This window comes from Trachypithecus francoisi, unplaced genomic scaffold, assembly GCF_009764315.1.
Source record: "Trachypithecus francoisi isolate TF-2019V2 unplaced genomic scaffold, Tfra_2.0 Lachesis_group0, whole genome shotgun sequence".
Lineage (NCBI taxonomy): Eukaryota > Metazoa > Chordata > Mammalia > Primates > Cercopithecidae > Trachypithecus > Trachypithecus francoisi.
The window spans coordinates 88,309,505-88,325,413 of NW_022681453.1; the positions used below are offsets into that span (position 1 = coordinate 88,309,505).

At 37.2% G+C, this 15,909-nt stretch overlaps 1 protein-coding gene across 28 annotated transcripts in view; it reads left to right on the forward strand.

Annotated features, from left to right (window-relative positions):
- Positions 1-15,909, forward strand: part of ABI3BP (ABI family member 3 binding protein) — a 262,627-nt gene that overhangs the window by 64,181 nt on the left and 182,537 nt on the right. For all 28 annotated transcript variants that reach the window (XM_033211435.1, XM_033211443.1, XM_033211438.1 and 25 more), the window contains exon 2: positions 3,620-3,799. In XM_033211435.1, coding sequence (XP_033067326.1) covers positions 3,620-3,799 — 180 coding nt within the window. The remainder of the gene's footprint in view (positions 1-3,619; positions 3,800-15,909) is intronic.

The following is a 15,909-nucleotide window of genomic DNA, read 5'->3' on the forward strand; positions in this document are numbered from 1 at the left end:
TTATACTAACTGTTGAAAGATAACTGTCATTATATGACTAGTATTCCAAACTATTAAACCAGAATTACACTAAAAATAAATGTATTATCAAAGATTAAACATTAGTGTAGAATGTACATAGGCATACCTCAAATTATTGGAGAAATTGTCTGAGAGCGTAAAATATCATTTAATACTCATCTAAACATTCATTCAAAGGAACACTTGAACTTATTTATACTGAATGAAAAAAAACTTGCTTAACTTTTTTGCTGACACTGAAAGGATCAATTTGATAATAACTGAGTAAGTCAAGGCATGTAGGCAAGGCAAACCAAAGATAGAGGGAATCCATACTGGGTGGACAACCTGAGCAAAGGTGTAGGACCAAAGCCTCATATGCATTACAGAATGTGAGTGGATTGTAAGGGTCAAAAACAAATGAGAAATGTTGAAAAGTAATAAGAGAAGAAGTAATGCGTGGTAAGATAATGAAGACATTTGAGTTACTAGCTCTAAAAAAAGAACTCAGTGTTAAAATTAAGTTTGTGATGCTGTATTGAGATTTGTCTGTATTTTTCTTTTTCAGAACATTTTAAGTTTAGCTCAAGAGAGTAGTATGAACTGGAATTTCAGAAAAAGTAGAACAGCTAAATGCCAATTCATTTGAATAGTTATATGATGCCGATGTATTTGTGGATATACATTGTTAGCAAAAGGGAGAAGGACTGGAGTCATGAGAAGTCTTGTGCACAGGAGGTGGATTACTTCCACTTTGTTTGGAAAAATGGAACAACTTTCCTTGTTCTCATCTGATGTAGCCATCTTTTCCACTTTCCCATGGGAGAAATAATGTGATTCATCAGGCCAGAGTCCATGAGCAAAGGTCTAATGTGATGATGATGCCGTGACTCTTGGCTCTTTGTCAAATATGAATGCATCCTATGTATATGAAGATTTGTTCAATGCTCCTTCCCAACTAAGCATTGGAAATAAGCTGATTGTGTTTGGATTCATTGTGAGACTTGATAGCCTTCTAAGGTAGCAGAATATGTGTTCGATCTACATTGGTTCCATTCTACTGAGCAGGATGAAGTAACGAGTTAATCTAGGCACATTATTAAAAAGGGAAAAAATTGACTTTGACAAAAATCTGTGTTTTATCTGAAGTATAAATCATCTCATCAAAACCTGGCAAAGTTCACACAAAACATTAGCAGTTGGCACCCCAACTTGAGCATTATGATCTGGGGTGTGGTCACTCCTTACTCTTTTGGACAGTTGCAAAGTTCTCAATGAAAAGGGAGCAGTGCAGTCCAGCCTAGCGAGAACCCAAGGTCTAGTTTTGACCCTACTTTTAACGTACTGGGTGCCTCAATTTCCTCATTTGGAGGAATTATACCAGCTGATTTGTAAGGTCCCTTTTCAGATTTTGGATAGGTCACTCAGTATCTCTGGGTTTTAATCTCGCCACAGTGTAACAATAGCAGCCTGAAATTCAAGAAGTTTATAAAAATGTCATCAAGTTCTTGGAAAGTAAAAAGTACTATGCACATACATTCAAACTATATAGCCTTAGCTGCTGAGGTATGAATAATCCTCACAACCTGGTGTCCAAGAAAGGGTTATTTTTCTTTTTCCAAAGGCCTAATTGAATCATTTTCTGTGGTTATATTGAGGCTGTGCAGGCTGATTTGGGGTGGCATAGAATAAATTAAGTGTGATGATGCTGGGTTGCACATGCTGTACAAAAGTGATGATTGGTATTTGTACAGGCTAAGTCTTTGATTAATGAGAAATAGATTGTGAATTATTAAGTTGGTAAATTCAGTCTTTTCAATAGTCAAAATGTTTTTTAAATATTAAATCTTTGGAGAATAAAGAAGAAACATAATTCAGGTTCACAATCCTTTATCTAAAACCCCTGGGGCCAGACATGTTTTGGAATTCAGAAATTTGGAGAGGAGGGTTAGAAAATAACTAGGATGCCAAGATTATATATTATATAACTTCTTCAGTGGGGTCTTGATCAACACCATTTAACTGAACACATTCCTTCAATGAAACACATGAATAGTCACCCTAGTAGATTAAATAAAGATTGAATGGCCTCAGGATGGTTCTGACTGGGATGTGTTGCCAGATGAGTTTGAGACAAACTTCAAAAAAAAAAAAAAAAAGACCAAAAAAAAACCTACAAAGTTTTTTTATTTCTGAATCATGGCTAAAGAACTGTGGACCTGTATTAGTAAGCACTTGTTGAGCAATTACTATGTGCCAGCTTTAAGGTTGTGCCATTTACATTAACTGACTGATATGATTTGGCTCTATCTCAATCTCATGATGAATTGTAATCCCCAATGTTGGACGTAAGGCCTGGTGGGAGGTGATTGGATCACAAGGGTGGTTTCTAATGGTTTAGCACCCTCCCCCTAGTGCTGTCTTGTGATAGAGTTCACTATCACACAGATCTGGTTGTTTAAAAGTGTGTGGCACCTTCCCCTTCTCTCTCTTCTTCCTGCTCTGGCCATGTAAGACTTGCCTGCTTTCCTTTCACCTTCCACCATGAAAGTTCCCTGAGGCCTCCCCAGCCATGCTTCCTGTACAGCCTTAGGAACCATGAGTCAATTAAACCTCTTTTCCTGATAAATTATGCCGTTTCAGATATTTCTTTATAGCAGTGCAACAATAGACTAATACACTAACCTTTGTAAATAACTCAGCAAGAAGGTAAATGTTATGTATCACTTAGAAACCAGGAAGATAAGGCTTGAGTATCTTCAGTGGGATGCCAGAGTCACAGAAGTGGGGTTTGAACCTGGTTCCTTCTGTCTGCAAAGGCAAAAGACAATGTGTTTCCTCACCACTTGGTCAAGATCTTTGGTTAGCATAATTATTTGCCTCTGTTGCCTTAGTAGTTTAAAAATAAATGTCTTGAGAATTTGATTAAGCTCTCTCTTCTCATTCTTGACAGTCTCTCTGGGAAAGTTCATCCAGCTATCCCTTATAAGCTAATGACACCCAGATGGGTCTGTACCCCATCCTGAGTATCACACTTAGAAATCCCACTCACTACTGGGCATCTCCATGTACTCCCAGATGTACTCCCAATCGAACTAATCATTATTCTCCTCAACCATTCTCTGCCTTCCAGCAATCCCTATTCTACCATCTCAGTTACTCCTAAGACAAAAACATTTTTTCTTTGCTCCCTTTCCAACTCTGTCAATGAGTAAGACTTGTGGATGTGGCACTGGAAAGCCTCATAGAGGAGGCTGGGCATTTTTGAGCTGTAGTAATTCAATTTTACCAATAAGAAATTTCAGGTCCTTTCACCATACCCAGACAGTGTGTATAAAGCAAAGGTTCTGACCAACTTTGAATAGCCAAAATTCCATCTACCTGCCCAATAATAAACTACTAAGTATTGAATGGTAAGATATACTTTTTATTCTAGGCTACTCTATGTTATTAAGCTTCATTTTGGGCATTTGGGTGTGTGTGCTGTGATACTGAGTAGCAAAGTAGACAACACGTTTTTCAAGAACAATTCCTCTAGTCACCAACACTTTCTGGGAATTTGGGTACGATGCTAAAAAGGGGAAGTAACAGCCATCGGTGTTTTCATTCCCGTTGTTAGGTAAAAGGCCAAACCTGAAAGTTCACATCAATACCACAAGTGACTCCATCCTCTTGAAGTTCCTGCGTCCAAGTCCAAATGTAAAGCTTGAAGGTCTTCTCCTGGGATATGGCAGCAATGTATCACCAAACCAGTACTTCCCTCTTCCCGCTGAAGGGAAATTCACAGAGGCTATAGTTGGTAAGCTGTTTGGGTCTCGGGCTGGGAAGGAAAGGAGGCAAGAGGTGGTGGGTGTAACATGACCTACAAATCTTGATGTCAAGAACTATTTTTTCTACATCCTTAGCTTAATCAAATGGTAGAATTACAAGACATCTTCATAATTTTTGCAACTCATAGCATAATTCTTTACGTTAAAAAAATTATTCCATGCAGAAATAGTTATCTTCATTGTCCCTGGCCATATAACTCAAAAATTCACAAGGAAAAAAATAGATGAAATGTCTGGGATTAAATCTCTGTATCGTATTTTATGTGGACTAGTTTTCCTTCCTGCTGTATCATACTTGTTTTGATAGTACAACTACGGCATTTTGAGTGTCTTTTCATGAAAAGCTACATTTTAAAAAAAAGGAAATGTATTATATTTTTAAAAATTGAAGTATTTCAGAGAAAAAGATTAAAGTTTTTCTATGTATTATAAAATTTTATATTTCTTTAAAAATGTTTTAAATTATGTTAAAATGTAAATTGAGGATGTGGGTCACTTTTGAGCCTTCTCCATAAAAATTATTTGCAAATAAAACCATTTAAGAATGATTTTTTTAAAGCTTGGCACAGTGGCTCACATCTGTAATCTCAGCACTTTGGGAGGCTGAGGTGGGCGGATCACTAGAGTCGAGGAGTTCTAGACAGCCTGGGCAACATGATGAAATCCCCTCTGTACAAAAAATACAAAAATTAACCAGGCATGGTAGTTCATGCCTTGTAGTCCCAGCTACTTGTAAGGCTAAAGTGGGAGGATCTCTTGAGCCTGGGGAGGTTGAAGCTGCAGTGAGCCGTGATAGCACTACTGCACTCCAGCCTGTACAACAGAGTGAGACTCTGTCTCATAAATAAATAAACAAATAAATATTTAAAGGATCCTCTATTGTTTTGAATACTTTTAAAGGCTTTCTGGATAGTATAATATGAGGTTTATATTTTGTTCCACTGCTAGGATTATTGCTTAGGAGCTTTCCTATGAGTTTCAGAATTTTTTTTTTTTTTTTTTTTTTTTGAGGCGGAGTCTTGCTCTGTCGCCCAGGCTGGAGTGCAGTGGCCAGATCTCAGCTCACGGCAAGCTCCGCCTCCCGGGTTCCCGCCATTCTCCTGCCTCAGCCTCCCGAGTAGCTGGGACTACAGGCGCCCGCCACCTCGCCCGGCTAGTTTTTTGTATTTTTAGTAGAGACGGGGTTTCACTGTGTTCGCCAGGATGGTCTCGATCTCCTGACCTTGTGATCCGCCCGTCTCGGCCTCCCAAAGTGCTGGGATTACAGGCTTGAGCCACCGCGCCCGGCCCAGAATTTTATCCTATAAATTCAATTAGTTTATATCAGCTCTGATAATATGCAGGGAAAGTTGAAGATGAATCTATTTTGTCCTGTAGCCTCTTGTTTCTCATAGAGATGTCCCTGTTGGACTTCAAAATCTGGCAACAGAGTAATATTGTTAATTATGTGTCTAAACTAGATTTTACATAAGAGAAACACTTTAAAGCAAACCTACTAGTTTGTTATCAAAAAACTGAGAAGTAAGCATTTCTGACAAATGTAACACTAACCTTGACCACAAAAACCATAAAGAAGTCTCCACTCTATTCACTCTACTATAAAAAGTGACTGGAAGCTGTGTGTTTGCCCCCACACAAGTAGAAACAGATGACATATTACCCCCTTTTTTTCATTGAGCGTTAGGAGTAATATTTTATTTATGATAGATGTTTTTGTTATATAAAATGAGATTTTGGTCAGTTGTAAGTTCTTTTTCCATATGAGGTGAAAAATGTTCAATCTTAAAGTAATAGAAGTCAAATTATTACTGATAAAAAATACATTCAGAAAACTAAAGAAAACTTATTGCACAAATATTTTAACCTTTCACTGTTTCAATAATGAAAGTTGATTAAACGGACTAGGGAGACTTTCATTTATTTATAGTATGTTCATTCTTTAAAGTTTTTTATTACGGGAAATTTCAGACAACCAAGGAAAAAGTATTAAAATCAACCTTTATATCTCAGCATGCAGCTTGAATATATATCACTGTTTTGCTAATCTTGTTCTGTGTATTCTTTAATACATACGGTATTCATTGCTTGGGTATTTAAAGCATAACCAGGTATCACATTTCTTTATCTAAACATGTTCAGTATGCATCTCTAACAGAGGAAACATATTTTTAATAACACTATGCCTTTATCACATTTTAACAATAATTCCATAATACCATTTTATACCTAGTCCATATTTAAATTTCTCTGGTGATCTTAAAAATGTCTTTTTAGGGTTGGTTTGTGTGAATCAGGATCCAAACAGCTCTATATGATATATTTGATTATGCCTCTTAAGTGTCTTTTATTCTGTAACAATCCCCTCTACCTTGTCTTTTTAAATGTCATTGATTTCTAGGGAAATTGGGTCATTTATCACAGAGAATGTCCATATTCTATATGATAGAATATGGAACTGGTTGCTTCCATTCTGTATTTTTTGAGCTGGCTCCTCCTATGCCCTGTATTTCCTATGAAGATGTAATTAGATCTAAAGGCTGTGTTAGGTTTGAATTTGGGGGAAGGAGGAAATGTAATACTTTATAGGTGGGACTATGTATTTCCTACTGATTCATAAAAAGAGGTGCATCATGGCTGCCTGTCCCATTTAGTGATCCTAAGACTGATGTGTTTGGGTGGCCTCAACCTGGTCTCTCACAATAAAATTCTCCATCAAATTTTCACCTAATGGTTTAGCCATTAGGTGAAATAGATCTTTTGATTGCCCAGATCTATTGTTTTATTCAGGAGTTATAAATAGCAATTTTCTCATTCTATTATTCTTTCTCCCTATTTTAGCCAATGATAAAGAAGAAATTTCTCTTATCTGCTTTTTTATTTTCCATGGTTTTATTAGGTTGGTGCAAAAGTTATTGCAGTTTTTGCCATTACTTTCAATAAGAAAGGCAGGCTAAATTTTCATTGTTATAAGTCGATGCTGTGATTATTTCCAAAGATGACCAGTGACAGTGTTTGTTGGTTGGGTTTTTTTAGGGCTAATAAGAATGCATTGATTTTTATATATTTAATGGGTTTTTATCTATATATCACTTATCTATACCTTATGATTATTTTAGTCTAGCTGAAATATGCTTGATTATTTACTTTGGTTAACTATAATACTGAAAACTTCTTAAAGTCAAGCTTATGTCTTATTCTTTGGTTATTCTTATCAAAATAATTTACATTAAGTAGGTAAGCACTAAATATTTGTGCCACAGAATTGAATAGACTTCAGTCTGTGTAGAATATTTAGGTTGGAAGAGGACATGAGAGATTGTTTAATCTAAGTCCCGTCATCAGGAAAGTAGCTGTTGAAGTCATTTAGGGCAGATAAAATAGTTAGGTCACTGTGCATCTCAAAGAACCTAGGGACAAAGATTCCACAACTCCTAGAAGGCTGTTCCAATTATTATTTTTAAAACTCTTACCTCATATTGTAGATCAATATGTTCTTTTTATTAATTCCTTTTCTAGTATTCTAGTGGAAATGAAAAAACATTCCTTGTACATATTTCCTTTTCCGTATTTCTTTAAGCCAAGAAATTTGTGTGCTTCTGCTTTTATTACTTCAAAAATGAACTTTTATTCCAGGTTAAATGTTATTTTTTGGTTGTTTAAATTGGTTATTTATAGTCTTCCGTGACTGTGTTTGCATTAATTGCTCCTAATTGATTAAGCAGCCATACATTAGTTTCCTGCTGCTGCTAAAACAAATTACTACAAATTTGGTGGCTTCAAGCATTATAGATTTATTATCTTGCAGTTGTAGGTCAGAAATCCAACATGGGTCTCACTGAGCTAAAATCAAGATGTGGGCAGAGCTGCATTCCTTTCTAGAGGCTCTCAGGGGAGAATCTGGTTTTATGTCTTTTCCAGCTTTTAGAGGCTACTGCATTTCTCTTCCACCTCAAAGTCAACAACAGTGGGTCAAGCCCACATCACATCACATCACAATCACATCACAATCACATCACATCACATCACAATCACATCCCATCACATCACAATCACATCACATCATTACATGACAATCACATCCCATCACAATCACAATCACATCACATCACCACATCACATCACAATCACATCACATCACATCAACACATCACAATCACATCACATCATCACATCACATCATCACATCACAATCACATCACATCACAATCACATCACATCACATCATCACATCACATCACAATCACATCACAACACAATCACATCACATCACATCACAACATCACATCACATCACAATCACATCACATCAACACATCACAATCTCATCACATCATCACATCACAATCACATCACATCACCACATCACATCACAATCACATCACATCACATCAACACATCACAATCACATCACATCATCACATCACATCATCACATCACAATCACATCACATCACAATCACATCACATCACATCATCACATCACATCACAATCACATCACAACACAATCACATCACATCACATCACAACATCACATCACATCACAATCACATCACATCAACACATCACAATCTCATCACATCATCACATCACAATCACATCACATCACATCATCACATCACATCACAATCACATCACATCATCACATAACATCACATCACAATCACATCACAACACAATCACATCACATCATCACATCACATCACAACATCATATCACATCATCACATCACAATCACATCACATCATCACATCACATCATCACATCACATCACATCACAATCACATCACATCATCACATCACATCACAACACGATCACATCACATCATCACATCACATCACCACATCACATCACACCACAATCACATCACAACACAATCACATCACATCATCACATCACAATCACATCAAATCACAATCATATCACATCACATCACAATCACATCACATCACATCACAGTCACATCAGAATCACATCACATCACCACATCACATCACATCACAATCACATCACAACACAATCACATCACATCATCACATCACATCACATCATCACATCACATCACATCACAACACAATCACATCACATCATCACATCACAATCACATCACATCACATCACAATCACATCACATCATCACATCACATCACATCATCACATCACATCACATCACAACACAATCACATCACATCATCACATCACAATCACATCACATCACATCACAATCACATCATAGTCACATCACAATCACATCACATCACATCACCACATCACATCACATCACAATCACATCACAACACAATCACATCACATCATCACATCACATCACATCATCACATCACATGACATCACAACACAATCACATCACATCATCACATCACAATCACATCACATCACATCACATCATCACATCACATTACATCATATCACAACCATATCACATCACATCACATCATCATAACACATCACATCACAACACAATCACATCACATCATCACATCACATCACATCACAATCACATCACATCACCACATCACATCACATTACATCATATCACAATCATATCACATCACATCACATCATCACATCACAATCACATCACATCACAATCACATATCACATCACAATCACATCACATCACATCACCACATCACATCACAATCACATCACATCATCACATCACATCATCACATCACAATCACATCACATCACATCACAATCACATCACATCATCACATCACATCATCACATAACATCACATCACAATCACATCATATCACAGCACAATCACGTCACATCACATTATCACATCACATCACAGTCACATCACATCACATCACAATCACATCGCATCATCACATCATATCACCACATCACATTACATCACAATCACATCACATCACAAGCACATCACGAGCACATCACATCACCACATCACATCACATCATCACAATCACATTACATCACATCACATCACATCATCGCATCACATCACTTCAGAATCACATCATATCACAATCACATCACATCATCACATCACATCATCACATCACATCACAATCACATCACATCACAATCACATCGCGTCATCACATCACATCACATCACATCATCACAATCACATCACATCATATCACAATCACATCACATCACAATCATATCGCATCACATCACATCACATCATCACAATCACATCACATCACATCACAATCACATCACATCACAATCACATCACAATCACATCACAGTCACATCACATCATATGATCACATCACATCACAATCACAATCACATCACAATCACATCACATCACAATCACATCACAATCACATCACATCATCACATCACATCATCACATCACAATCACATCACAGTCACATCACAGTCACATCACATCATCACATCACATCACAGTCACATCACATCACATCACATCATCTCATCACAATCACATCAGACCACATCACAATCACATCACAATCACATCACATCACATCACAATCACGTCACATCATCACATCACATCATAACATCACAATCACATCACCATCACCATCACCATCACCGTCACATTACCCTGGCCTCCTTTCCTGCTTTCCTCTTCTACTTTTTTTGTTTTGTTTTGTTTTGAGACAGAGTCTCGCTTTGTCTCCCAGGCTGGAATGCGTGGTGTGATCTCGGCTCACTGCAAGCTCCGCCTCCCGGGTTCATGCCATTCTCCTGCCTCAGCCTCAGAGTAGCTTTGACTACAGGCACCCGCCACCACGCCCGGCTAATTTTGTTGTATTTTTAGTAGAGACAGGGTTTCACCGTGTTAGCCAGGATGGTCTCAATCTCCTGACCTCGTGATCTCACCCGCCTCAGCCTCCCAAAGTGCTGAGATTATAGGTGTGAGCCACCACACCCAGCCTCCTCTTCTACTTTTAAGGGCTCTTATGATTGTAGTAAGTTCATCTGGATAATCCAGGATACTTTCCCTATTTTAAAATCAGCTGATTAGCAATTGTAATTCCATCTGCAACCTCAATTCTCCCTTGTCTCGCAACCTAACATCTTCACAGGTTCTGGGGATTAGGATATAAACAAGCTTTGTTGGAGCATTATCCTGTCTGCCACAAGCTGTATGTTTAAAATTTGCATCTCTATTCATTTCCCTTTCTGATATCATTTTACTGTGCAATAAATCTCAACTCTGCTCATCTGTAATAGGTGTATTTTTCACAGATATGCTGTGGCGGTTTAGTGTATTTGTAACTGTAAAGTGATGAATTGAAGTCCCTTGAGTGCAAAGTGCTATACAAGAGCAAAGAATCTTTATTTCTTCATGGGGGAAAAAAAAGCATCACTTACAGCTCCTGCTCTTACTTTCTTTTGTAATAAGGTAGTGGTATGTTTTTCAGTTGCATGGAACTACACCCAAACACAGTGAATTACCCTCAGTTCCAAAGCAAATATTAAGTACAGCCTTGTCTGACACATTTCATTTGTTTAATGATATGTTTACCATCATTTTTCATTTTACCATTGAATTGAGAAGCTGTTGATTATTCAGAAATATTCAAGCTAACATTTAGTGACCTGAGGACTAGCACGTCCGCTAAGTAATCATTTATAACCATTTTTTACATTTATTTTTAATATCTATTATCTTTCTATTAAGTATTGACAGAGATGTTTTCAAGTCACTGGTTTTCCATGCAAAAGAAAACAAAACCCTCCTTTTGCCATTTTGGAAATTAACGTTCATATGAAATTTCTGTCAAAATTTATCTAAGATTATACTAGATTAGAGGGGCAGTAGGAAAAATACTATTTTCCCGGGTGGTTATTAATAAATATTAATGGGCCCCAGAGCCCTGCAATGACATGATAAAACATGATTCACATTTCATAGATCCTCTAAGTTCCTATGTCTTTTTTTTCGCTCACATCATGAATGTTCTCACTCCTGGTTAACATTTTAAGTTTTTGCTACTTTCTTTTATGGTCAGCTGCTAGTAATTTTGCTAATGTCTCATTAGCTAGAACTTTCTCAGCGTTGACCTTTAAAGACTCATACTTAATAATGATCCGTTGACATCAGCCATCAGTTATGTGGTGCACGTTGAAGAATTATTTTAGTATCCTTCCTGCAGAAAAGGCTTAAGTTTAAAAATGTATGTTCACGATGGCAAATTCCGATTGAAGATTTTGTCTTCCAACCAGGTGTTAGGACTCCAAAGGGACTAATGGAGTACAAATGTTTTAATTCTCGTGTTCTCACAGCTGCTAACCCTCACACTCATTTCCCTAAGGGAGCGCATTTCTCACACTCAGCACGGGCCTCTGAGTCACTATCTTGCCTATAACTCCTCCCAAGTGATGCCAGCTCTAGTGAGGAAAAGGTTACAGTGCCAATGCTCTAAGCTGAAAAATGTCCCGGACAAGGATGCTAAAGTCTGTGTTCTAGGAAAGATCAGCCTTCACCTGAGAGGCAGCATGATGTGGGGAAAGAATACCTACTTACTTTTGAGTCAGACAGACCTGGGTTCAAATTCAACACAACTCATTGTGGAATAGTTGTGGGTAAGTAGTTTAATTTATCTCAATTTTACTTTTCTCATTTATAAAATAGAGAATAATCTTTCAGAAGCATTGTAAAGACTATGGCTGAATCATATAATGGAGCTAATGTAGGCTGGGTGTGGTGGCTTACGCCTGTAATCCCAGCACTTTGAGATACCAAGGCGGGTGGATCATTAGGTCAGGAGTTCAAGACCAGCCTGGCCAAGATGGTGAAACCCTGTCTCTACAAAAAATACAAAAATTAGCCGGGCGTGGTGGCGGGCGCCCGTAATCCCAACTACTCAGGAGGCTGAGGCAGAAAATTGCTTGAACCCAGGAGGCAGAGGTTGAAGTGAGCCAAGATCACGCCACTACACTCCAGCCTGGGAGTCAGAGCAAGACTCCATCTCAAAAAAAAAACATTAAATTTTAAAAAAAGAAGCTAATATAGACTGTAGCACAGAGTAAGCATGTTTTGTAAATTTTGTCAGTTGCTGTTATAACAAGCAGACTGGCTTTGGATAATTTACCTCACACTTCTGAACTTTGTTTGTCTCAATTGCTAATAATTATTAGGTTAACTCTCCACTAAAGTTCTGGCCAGCTCTAAGAGGTTAGTGCCTAGGTTGAAAAAGCTTGGTCTAAGTGGCAGTTTTGTGGTTTTGTTTTATATTTGGGGGTGGGAGATAGGGTTGGTAAAACTGCAGAAGTAGATTGTTTTAGCAGAGCTGTTAGTCACTGAAAGGTAGCCTTGCCCATCTATCATACCCGAGTATGTTTTCTCATCAAGGTCAACGCTCAAAACAAGATTAAAAAACAAAATAAGCAAAATCTGAGATGATAACACAGTAGCTGGTGCGCACACACACAGCTCTCTCCCAAAATCATTATTATCTCTAAATTATCGAGGGTATTCTGTGTCAAAGCTGACGTTTTGTGCCTTTGGTGAAAAGAGTCATCAGGTGCCTCTTACAATTCCTTAGCTCTTGCCTCCAAAGAAAAATATGGTGACTCCTCCAAAAATATATACCTGAAAAAGTCTGTCATCTCTAGATCTCACTTTTTCAATCTCTTATTCAAATAAAGCAATTTTTAGCAAGAATTTTGGCCTGTCCTATTAAACAAATAAAAATAAGTGCATGACCCTTTACTTAACTGATGGCAATTCTAAGTCAGTGCATTTGGGCTAAAATTCAACAATCAGTTTCTTATTTTGAAGTTTCTCACTTTCTTTGTTTCACAGTGAAACATTTTCAAAAATTTAAAAGTAAAGTTTACAATTGATCAGATATGAATCAATATAAATTGTATGCTTATAACTTGTAAATCAATTTATATTTCTATAGGTTATTAGTACCATTTACAAGGTTAACCCTTAATTTTTATATTTGTATAGACGGCAAGAGGAAATGCACAAATTTTCTTCTTTTATCATGTCAACCCTTAGAATTTCAGTTGTTCCCTTCTACTTCTCTATCATAAAAATATTTACGATTGCTCTATTTTATGAAAGTGGGATGAAATATAAAATAATAGAGATTGATACTGTTTATTACAGTGAAAGATAACTACCACAAGTGGTTATGCATTCATTGAAGAAAAAACAGAAATAGGGGTTGAAAATAACTGAAGGAACTATACAGGGAATATAAAGAAGCTGCAAAAAATAACTTATGAAAAAAGAAGCAGGATAAACCAATAGAAGGAAATGATGTAGTGCCATCATTGAAGTCAGCTGAGCCCTCTCTTCCTGGCAGAGTCCTTAGATGGCAAGAGGCTTCTAAGGCAGGGAGCAAGACAGCTGCCATGAGTGGATATCAGACTCCTGATACTGATGCAAGATGGCAATAGGTAGTATTATTAGTTCTCTTTTATCCAGAAGGAGGTTGAAGCTCCAAGAGTTTTAAACTTCCTAAGCCTACTCAGCTGGTATATGGCAGGTACAGGGTTTGAAGCTAGGAAGTCTGAGCTCTGAACTGCTGTATTCTACTGCCTCTCAGAACTTAGGGAACTTTATCTGTTCTACAGGACAAAGATCATAAGTTCCTGATGTGTTGCTTCTATAGTGTCCTGTATAAAATGGTTAAAAAGTGGGTGGGGAGAGGTATTATGAGTACCTCCTCATTAAGGTTTAAATAAAATATGTAAGGCACTCATTTCATCCTCAAAACTTGTTCTCTCCTCCCCTTCCTCCACCACCACCATCTCTGCTTATTATGTGCTGCCCATCCGTCAAATCCTACTTTATCTTCTGTACACAAGGCCATTTCTGGCCAGGATAGACATTTCAGTCCCTCTCCATGAATATCCTGGAGACTTAGCATCTGATTTTATCATTCTTCAGGTTAATCAATTGCTATTTGTCTTTATTTTTGTGTGTCTTGTCTGCCTCTACACCACCCAAGTAGAAAAATCCCAGGAGCTGAGGATCCTAGGAACCTTAGATTTCTTTTTACCCTCAATGTTGTCATTGATTTCAGAAACACAATAAATAAATGGATGGGTGGATGGGTGGATTAATAAATGGGAAAGAGGAAAAGGAAAGACCCAAAAAGTCTGAAACAGCTGTGGGTACCATTTAAGATAGATTTTTCTCTTTTAAAATTATTTTCAAAATGTCATCTAATTCTTAGTTACTTCTTTGGAAATAGATTTACCACTTGGGAAGTATTTGGCTTTAAATCTTCAAGATGAGCCCAAATTTATCATTTAAAAAAACAGGAATCCCAGAATCATTTGATTTTTCTTTTTTTCCTCCAAGGCACAAAATTTACCAGAACTTAAGCTTCAAAGGGAATTTTTAAAGAAATTCGCCTAATAGGTATCAGTTTCTTAATAAATGTATACCATTTCTTAAACAATTCATCAGTTTATACCAGAAAGCCATTGTATGATAAGAGATGACCATTTCATCCTGTTTTGGTAAGGAAAACATCTTTTCAAAGTCCTGTTTTTTTCTACTGGATTCAAGTACAATGTTTTCATGGTCTGTTTGACTTCATCAAATGATAAACTGTTGCCAAGTCTATCTTTTTCTGGAAATACAATACAAAAATTCACAGTATTTTAATATAAAGCACAATTTTTTCAAATATGTTACACAGTGCAGTGAGATCAAGATCTAAATTTAAAAAGTCATTCTCAATTATATCCAAAAGAGTGTCCCCGAATGGTGAATGGCTCTTTTTGTCATGCGCCAAAAAGACATATGGTCCCAGATTCATTGCAAAAGTCTTGCTATGGAGAAGGGGTCTTAAGTGGAAAGACAGCTGCCAGTAAAAGGATATTAAAGGGTTATCTGGAATAGATGTATAACATAGCATTTAAACTCTAGCATTTTCTTTTACATTTCAAAACCAAGGAACGTGGTCACATCAACTTTCCTGATTATCCACATATTATTTTCCTTTAAATATTTTCCATTCCATGGACATTCAGTGCTCTCTGACACCTGTGGGTCATACCAAGTGCTATGCCATGAAGGCCAGCATTAGGTTATACTCTTCTGTATTGTTCCCCAATTGTTTTTGTCATGTGTG